Below are 10,000 nucleotides of genomic sequence, written 5' to 3'. Positions count from 1 at the left end.
GAGCCTTTACACACACACACACACACACACGCACGCACGCATGCACACGCACACACACACACACACACACACACACACACACACACCAAAACAATGTCAACACAACGCACACAGATGCATGCACACAGCCACACACAGCACATATAGACAAGGAAATAGCCTACCTCCAAGCTCACAACACATTGCAGTGTGAGATTGTAGATACGCTATTATGTTCCTGCAGTGCTTGCTGGTGAATAATGGAATGATTGTTTAATGTTCTCGATTTCACTGAATAATGTACTTAATTTGTGTTTGTAGAATGCAGATCGGCACACCCAGTCAGACCACACCTGGACTGAAGACACCCAGTCAGACCAGCAGTGGACAGAGTAAGACCGGACACAATGTACATTAATTAACACAGTTAATAAATGAAATGTTTGAAATTACAGAAGACATTGTCATAATAAATGTCCACAATGTGTCATCAACAGTATCCATTTTAAATAATGATGCTAAACATGTATCAACTCTGTATGAAAACCAGTGATCCACTGTTGTTTCTTTGCCTGTTTTAATTAGTTTTATTAACCTCTTAAACGTGTTGTTTAGTGGAGTGGAGACCCTCAGGGCTCTATACTAGTATATTTTCTGTTTTCACTCAACACTCTAAACATTTTAGCTGAAAATAGCAGACCTACAAGCTTACAGATCAGCTTGTAAGCTTGTAGATCTTCTATTTTCTATCAAATTTTCCCTAGAATACAGATGCTGGGATTTAAGTGGTTAAATTAATAAAGTGCATACACAGCTGTAAGGATGTAAAGTTATAAATGAAGCTGAATGTTTAAAATGTCTCCATTGTCTTCTCATAGCAGGTGTCAGTGTGCAGGAGGATTTAAAGGTTTATAAGATCACTTTGAACAGTCTGGATCGTGTGACAGACGTCACTGAAGTGCCCTCCCTCAGCAGCATCTTCACAGCGCTCTACATCACAGTGGGAGAGAGTGAAGGGGTTAATAACCAACATGAGGTCTACCAGCTTGAGACGCTCTCCAAGAAGAACACCCTCCATGACCAACCAATCAACTGCTGTGACATCTTTAAGCCCCTCCTCCTTGGCAGAGAGACACCAATCAGAAGAGTTCTGACCAAGGGAGTCGCTGGCATTGGAAAAACCTTCTCTGTGCGTAAGGTCGCTCTGGACTGGGCAAAGGGTTTGGAAAATCAAGATGTCATTCTCCTGGTTCCCTTCTCATTCCGGGAGCTGAACTTGGTCAGAGATGAGCAGCACAGTCTTCTCTCACTGATCCATGTTTTCCATCCAACGTTGAAGAAGGTCACAGCAGAGCAGCTCGCTGTCTGGAAGGTTGGCTTCATCTTTGATGGTTTGGATGAAAGCAGGTTGTCCTTCAACTTCAACAATGACATCATCTCTGATGTCACAGTGACATCATCAGTGGACGGGCTGTTGACAAACCTCATCGAGGGGAATCTGCTCCCATTGGCTCTCATCTGGATAACCACCAGACCTGCAGCAGCCAATCAGATCCCTCCTGCATATGTTGACCTGGTGACAGAAGTACGAGGGTTCACCGATCCCCAGAAGGAGGATTACTTCAGGAAGAGATTCAGTGATGAGGAGCTGGCCAGCAGAATCATCTCACACATGAAGACGTCAAAGAGCCTCCACATCATGTGTCACATCCCAGTCTTCTGTTGGATCAGCGCTACCGTTCTGGAGGACATGGTGAAGACAGACGAGACAATACAGCTGCCCACGACCCTGACTGCCATGTGCTGCCACTTCCTGTTGGTCCAGACAAAGAGGAAGGAGCTGAAGTATGATGAGCCTCATCAGGGGAAAAAAAGAAACAAGAAAGGAAACAGAAAAGAGAGAGAGAATCAACAGCAGATCATGGAGACTGACAGGGAGGTTCTTCTGAAGCTGGGCAGGCTGGCGTTTGAACATCTGGAGAAAGGCAGCATCATGTTCTACCAAGAAGACCTGGAAGAGTGTGGTCTGGATGTGAAAGACGCCTCGCTGTACTCAGGAGTGTGCACAGAGATCTTCAAAAGAGAGGGCGTGCTCTTCCAGAGAGCAGTCTACTGCTTTGTTCATCTGATCATCCAGGAGTTTCTGGCTGCAGTCTACCTGTTCCACTGTTTCACACAGAAGAACATGAAGGTCCTGAAGACATTCAACCCATGGGTTGACACCAGGGACATGTCCTTGGAGGACTTCCTGGACACAGCCAACCATAAAGCCATAGAGAGTAAGAATGGTCACCTGGACCTGTTTCTCCGCTTCCTTCATGGTCTCTCACTGCCGTCCAACCAGAGTCTGTTAGGAGGTCTACTGGTTCAGACACAGTACAGTCCAGAGAGCATCCAGAGAGCCATCAACAACCTGAAGAAGATGAATGATATCGATGCCTCTCCTGACAGATGTATCAACATCTTCCACTGTTTGATGGAGATGAACGACCACTCAGTGCATCAGGAGATCCAACAGTACCTGAAGTCAGGGGACAGATCAAAGACAAAACTGTCTCCAACCCAGTGTTCAGCTCTGGCCCACATGCTGCAGATGTCAGAGGATGTTCTGGAGGAGTTGGACCTGGACAAATACAACACAGACAGGGAGGGCCGAGGCAGACTCATCCCAGCTGTGAGGAACAGCAGAAAGGCTCGGTTAGTAGTCATGTGAATAGAAAACTTAGAACAGAAACAATGTACTGTATCTTCACACCACTACACACACACACACACACACACACACACACACACACACACACACACACACACACACACACACACACACACACACACACACACACACACACACACAAACAAACAAACAAACAAACAAACAAACAAACAAACAAACAAACAAACAAACAAACAAACAAACAAACAAACAAACACACACACACACACACACACACACACACACACACACACACCTCAAAGTTACAACGGCTAATCTAAGGCAAAAGGGTGACAGAGCTTTTTCTGTGGCTGGCCCAGCTCTCTGGAACAGCCTTCCATCCCACTTAAAACACACCTCTTCACCCTAGCATTTGAGCCCTAGACCCCTCCCTCCCTGTGCCTTTTATCTGTCATTGTTTTATATCTTAAATGTTTTGTTTTTATAGCTGTTCTTACAAGGTTTTAAATGTTTACGAATGTTTCTATTGTTTTTGCTTTGTATTGTATTTGTTTTTACTGCGTTCTCATGACGTACAGCACTTTGGTCAACCTGGTTGTTTTTAAATCTGCTTTATAAATAAATGGACTTGACGTGTGTGTGTGTGTGTGTGTGTGTGTGTCTGTGTGTGTGTGTGTGTGTGTGTGTGTGTGTGTGTGTGTGTGTGTGTGTGTGTGTGTGTGTGTGTGTGTGTGTGTGTGTGTGTGTGTGTGTGTGAACGTGGTCTGATTGACCACCTCTAATTACAGACTTGTTGGCTTTGGTCGTTTCCTCCAGAAGGAACACATGGAAGTTGTGTCTTCAGCTCTCAGTTCAAATCCATCCCATCTGAGACACCTGGACTTAAGTTACAACCAACTGGACCACATGGATCTACTGGATCTACTCTGTGCTGCACTGAAAAGTCCTCATTGTAGACTGGAGACTCTACGGTGAGATTAATTTACAATCATTATTTCCATCAGTGATTTATCATGTGATTATAATATGAATATTGTGGCATGAATAATGTTGATATCATAGTAACACACATTGACTGGGACAATGAGGAGGTACAGTAACTACAGTATGTACATGTTCACTAAATTCACTCAAACCACTCAAAGACTGTCTGTCTGTATCAGGGTAAAAAATAATCCAAGTGTCAATATCACAATGCAGCTCTGTTACTAGTAAAAGTAATAAATACACTTTATTACCAAATACTCAATATGCAGAATGCCCCCTTTTTATGTTTTCAAAATTTGTCGAAATAAAAAAAGTGTATAATAGGTGATAAAATAGCTGGTTTATGTATATTGCAATAATCTAAATCAGATCTGAAGTAAATCGTTACTAAAGTTTTCAAATAATTAATGAGTAAAAATTACAGTAATAGCCTCTCTAGATGTAGTGCAGTAGAAGTATAACATATACAAAGTTGACATAATCAAGTAAAGTAAATAAAGTAAACTAAACTTGTACTTAAGTACAGAAGTTGAGTAAATGTACTTAGTTCCATTCCACCACTGGTCTGTATCGTCTCTTTCTCCAGCAGATGTCCTTCCTGTGTCTGTGACATCAGCAGTTATCAGCTTCACTTGTCTTAAACTGTCCATCAATTGACCTTTGACCTGTTAGGTCTTATGTGTATAATGAAGCAATAAGCCACAAGAGGCATGTGGTTACCCAGTATTTTATAACGTCTGAAAGGCGTGGTGAGACACGAAGCCAAGCCGAGTGTCTCCAACCCTCTCAGCCGTTATAAAATACAGGTAACCACATGCCTCTCAGCCGTTATAAAATACAGGTAACCACATGCCTCGCGTGGCTTATTGCTTTTCTAAAACGGTTGCAATATGGCAACATGAAAAATCATAGACATGTACCAATTAAAACTGTTCTATGTCACTAATAATATTTCACAAACAAGGTCTGCAAGAAAGTAGTTCCCAGCTACAAGAAAGTAGTTCCCAGCTACAAGAAAGTAGTTCCCAGCTACAAGAAAGTAGTTCCCGGCCAGGCTGCAGAAACACCTGTTGCAATCAGAATGGGGTATAGGGGGGGCGCTTGGTGTTTTTACAAGCCCCATCCAGAGTCACTCAGTTACCGTCCTATGTGTGTGGGCGGTAGAGTTCTCAACGGGCCTGAAAATTAAGGCCCGGCCCTAACTGGGCCCTAACTGGGCCCTAACTGGGCAGGCCCAAGGCCCTACCCGGCCCTACTAGTTGCAGGGGTTGACGCTAACGCCTGCCCGACTGCCCGGGGCAGGCAAATAAAATGGTCGGGCAGGTGAAGGTTGTTACCAGGTTGCCCGACCGGGCAAGCGCACATTTTGAGTAACATAATGAGATTATCCGTCTTTAGAAACTTGAACAGGACTAGAGTGCTGCTCTGTCTCTCTCTCTCTCTCTCTCTCTCTCTCTCTCTCTCTCTCTCTCTCTCCCCTCAGTCCAACCCTCCTCCCCAGTCCCTACACACACACACGCAAACACGTGCGTGCTCCGTGCCTCCGTCGAAAACAGCTAATATACAAGATCACATTATGATGAAGACACGACGCGCACACAACTGCAACAAGGTATAAATCAGTGGGTTTCATTCACGCAAAACCTAAATGTGAATACGTTTGCAGGATCAATCCTCTCTCCAAAGAGTGTCTGTCGCGACGGGGATAGCTTCGCTGTTTCTATATGTCATCTTTTTGACACCCAACTCTAACCTTAACCTCCATGGGGTGAGTTGGTAAAACCCTCCGTCCGGACGAAATGATAGTCTTTCGAAAGAGCAAGATTTTACCGTTGCGACGTGCCGTGGCCGCCTCTCTTTGCAGCCTCTCTTTGCAGCGAACCACGCAGAAAAGCTAGCCGCGAACAGCACACGGTAGTCGGCATCGGAGCGAGCCAAGAGCCGCTCTGACGCACAACCTTGTTTTCAGATCATTCACGTTGCGACACAAGCATAAAGCATTCGAAGAGAATCACAGTTTATAAAGAGAAAACACCAGAGCAATAAACACTTTCTAACTGTCTTGAAACAAATATCTTTGCTCCACTTTCATTCATCCACTAAAACTACATTCTCCCTTCCACTTCAGTCAAGTGAGTCAACCTGTGGGTCGAGACCCCCCAGAGGTCCCCAAATGATTTTGGGGGGGTCCCTAGATGACAACCAAGTCATAATTTAAGGACTTTTTTAATACATTTAAAGACAAGAAAAAAAGACCATTGCTGCATCAAAAGTAATCAAACTATACTATAAAAACAAACACTAGCCAAATTGTAAAATAATACAAGAAAGATGCAAATTTTGGAAAATTGCTGATGTACAAGCTCACAACTCTCAAAAACATTTAATTGGGGACCCATATTTTTTTTCTGGGACCTATTTGAATGACCACCTGTGGGTCCCGTGACCCATTATATTGAAAACCTAGCAACATCACTGTAAGTAGAAGGTAACAAATATGTTAAAATGAACGTTAATTCAAATGTTGCGATTTTGCGATTATGAGGGCAAGTAGAACATGACCTGTACTTGCCCGACGGGCAAGTGCCTCTGAGACCTTAGTGTCAACCCCTGAGTTGGCATACATTTTAGGCCCTACCCGGCCCGAAAACCTTGGGTCGAGTCGGGTATATGTGTCCCAGCGCGGCTGACGGCTAGTCATTGAATTCTTTTTTCATTTTCATTTTTTTGAAAGCTGGGAATCATAGCTACAAAATGATATATTGGTTGTGGAGATTGACCCAACAGTTTTGAAGATATGGCTTATAGAATGATGCCATGCTGAAATACTACTTTTGAGATATTCAAGTACTAAATTTGGGAGGACCAACAGAATTATGTCCCGATCTCTCACATTAATTAAAAAAAAGTCTTATTTACATGCAGAGTTAAGCTCTGGCGTTTAAGTGAAATGTAGCCCGATATTTATGACATGCTTTTGTGGCTTTATCACATTTTAGGAACAAAATAATAATAATAATAATTTCAGCCCTGGTCTAAAGTAGTGGCTTCAGAAATGACTGCCCCAGTGTCATGGTCGGGTCTATCATATAGTAATAGTAATAAAATAATAAAAACTAATATTTTATTTTTTCATTGAGCCCGAGGCCCTACCCGGCCCGACTAATTAGCATACATTTTAGGCCCTACCCTAGCCTAAATGCCGGTCGGGTTCGGCTATGGTTGGGTTCGGGCTACATGTCGGTCGGGTTCGGGTTTGGTCGGGTTTGGAAAGAATTTAGCAATAAAAAAATAAAAATATATATTTTCTTTTTTCATTGAGCCTGAGGCCCTACCGGCCCAACTAATTAGCATACATTTTAGGCCCTACCCTACCCTAAATGCCGGTCGGGTTCGGCTATGGTTGGGTTCGGGCAGAATTTGAGAACTCTAGTGGGTGGTGCTTAGAAGCCCCGCACGGCAGGATTTAAGAGAAAATCAAGCGCTCCCTTCTCTAGTTCAGCTTCACAACACTGTGGAAAGAAATAACACACCTGGGTTTGATATAAACTGATTCAAGGTGTGGATTATTGTGTCATTTAGACACTGGTTTAATCAGAAACCAGCCAATCAGAATCATGTATTGGAACTAACCATTTAGAAACTCTGTTTTCAGTCATTTTGCTGGATCATCTGTTTTCAACCTGTTGCTGTTTCCTGTCTGTTGGGAGATTAAGTAAAGATTATTTAGTTCATGTTACTCTGTCTGGTTTTCTACTCTAAAACCCAGACAGTCCATCCAGACCAGGTCCTTTAATAGGTGGTTGTAAGCAGGTTCTCAGAATAATGTATTTTATAGCAGACAATCAAACATTGTGTGTTTTATTTGTCATTTAGACTGATGAACTGCTGGTTGTCAGAGAGAAGCTGTGAAGTTCTGGCCTCAGCTCTCAGATCTAATCCTTCTCATTTGAGAGAATTAGACTTGAACTTCAACGTGTTGCCGGTGTCTGGACTGAAGAACTTCTCTGGACTGGAGTCTCTGCAGTGAGTAGACTTGGACTGTGTCCATGTTGGTTAGTGCAGTGATTCCCTTGTTTCATGTTCCAATGGCATAACGTCTATTGTGCTAGTCTGCCCCAACAATCCCCTCCTCCCACCCCATTTATACAGTCATGCACCTGCTGAAGATTCATGTTTATGTGTATAATCTGTTGCAGCAAAATATCCAGGAAAACTACACAAAATAAGCTGGGATTGCATGATTTCATTAACCCTGAATCTTTACACATAACGTTTATAAAGTCATCACCTCACCCGTCGTTCACGTTCACACAGAAGCAAAACTGTGCCGTGAAAAAACAGTGCTCCGTGTGTGTGTGTGTGTGTGTGTGTGTGTGTGTGTGTGTGTGTGTGTGTGTGTGTGTGTGTGTGCGTGTGTGCGTGCGTGCGTGCGTGCGTGTGTCTGTGTGTGTTATATAATATATATAATCTCTTCCCTTGCTCAATAAAACATAATGTCTATATTATCTGCTCCGTTAAAATTCAAATAATGACAATTTAAATTAATCCTACTTGATGCAACATTCATTGCACTCCTTGTAAACTGAGCTTTGCCACGTTCATAAAGTTATACTACAGTAGCCTAGTAAGAAAAGGGTGGCTCACCTTTTCAATCACCTTTTTTTAATCAAAACACATATTTTTCTTTTACAAGTTCCCACAATTTTAGCAAATTCCTGTCATTTCACTAGTAGCAGAAACACTGTTAGTTGGCTAAACAATGTCAGTTGACAATGAAAAACATTCCTTGGGCTAAAAAACGGCCAACAAAACTATGATTTAGTGATGAGTCATCAATTTTCACAGTCTTTTGGGGTCCGTTTTTAGCCCAAGGAATGTTTTTCATGCAAAACAAATGCTTGCAATGGATTCAGAATAATTATGAACCCCTAGTTTGACCCCTCACATCCCACTTAAAGCAGTTTTTTTGGGAGTAATTGTTTCCTTTATTTTTCCTTGGATATTTAGTGTATTAGCCTAAGTGAATGAGACTGAAAATTACCCTAGCTGTCAAACATTTTCCCGGCCATTTAAAAAAAAAATACACCCCGGCCAAATTTGTTTATTAACCCTCGTAGATGACAAATCCATTGAGAAACGGACCTTTGCTCTCCACGGTCACGGAACTGCAATTTGTTGATGCATTGATGCATTGTTGTTCTACTTCCTACAGAGTGAAACATGGAGGAGAATTCTGGAATTCTGATCCTAATCCTCAACTCCTCAAGAGATGTGAGTATCTGTCTGTCTGTCTGTCTGTCTGTCTGTCTGTCTGTCTGTCTGTCTGTCTGTCTGTCTGTCTGTATTTGTATACAGTGTGTTATCCTCTGTTGGCCCCTCCCTCCCTGGATGCTGTCCTGAAAGCTCTTCAGTAGAGCTTCCAGTGAATGCAGGAGGTTTCTCTGCTCTTGGCCTGGTCCTTCACACCAGCTGATGCTTGTTTACAAAACACTCCCTCTACCTGACACACCTTCTGTAATGTTCAACCCTCCTTCTGCCACACATTCTGCTTAATGTCCCCCAAACACACTGGCCCTCATTTATCAACGTTGGCATACACCGAAATTTAGGCAACTCTCAGCATTTATCATTTCAACGTGACTTTGACGTTGGTGTAGGGTGGGATCAAATCTCAGGTCAAGTTCAGAGGTGGTGTAGGATTCATCCAACACCTCTTATTCCATTGTAGACATGCGGGGCAGCATTGTCTAACTATCTGACAGACAATGGACACATGTATCCACTCGAAAATGTATATCTAACACACTAATAAATAATCCTGTGAAAATATAACATTTTATAAAAGCATATAGCCGGCTACATCATGGACATGTACGCTGATTTTATTTCCAAGTTACAATGACAAGCAATTCAAATTTAGCGATGGAAGCAATCTACATTAAGTGCTTTAACACTAACAGTCTAAATCATAAGATTGCAGATCTGGCTCAGAAAAAGCATAGATACGAACGCATGCGAGAGCATTTTCGGGACCAGCGCGGCGCCGATATAATCTTACATTTACGTGGACCGTGAGACTCCAATTTATACAGTGCCGTGAGTCCTTTATTAAGGATAAAACCTGAAGGTCCAAACCTGGCTGTGGCCAGCCCAGCGCACGCTGTGGATGATTTATTTGGGGGTCCACGGCCCACCGGGGAGATGGCCAGCCAGTGCGGGAAATGTATATAGGCTACATACCGGTACATGATTGCTATAGTTTAAGCACTCAAACGCGCATTGCGCTCGTCGCTGATATTGGGTTAAAATGAATATCCAAACATAACCGTGGGGTCTCTCAATGTATACAGTAGCTAC

At 42.9% G+C, this 10,000-nt stretch overlaps 1 protein-coding gene across 1 annotated transcript in view; it reads left to right on the top strand.

The window, feature by feature from the left end:
* The window catches only part of LOC308306406 (protein NLRC3-like), a gene marked incomplete at both ends in the record, with an annotated part of 33,036 nt that extends 29,408 nt beyond the window's left edge, over positions 1–3,628 (top strand). Inside the window, 3 exons of the mRNA XM_080751385.1 lie at positions 301–371; positions 1,108–2,676; positions 3,442–3,628. Of these exons, the coding sequence (XP_080607511.1) occupies positions 301–371; positions 1,108–2,676; positions 3,442–3,628 (1,827 nt within the window). The remainder of the gene's footprint in view (positions 1–300; positions 372–1,107; positions 2,677–3,441) is intronic.
* Positions 3,629–10,000: the final 6,372 nt, after the last annotated feature.

Source organism: Nannobrachium achirus (assembly GCF_963921795.1).
Source record: "Nannobrachium achirus genome assembly, chromosome: 1".
NCBI classification, from domain to species: Eukaryota; Metazoa; Chordata; class Actinopteri; order Myctophiformes; family Myctophidae; genus Nannobrachium; species Nannobrachium achirus.
This window is presented reverse-complemented; position numbering and strand designations above follow the sequence as displayed.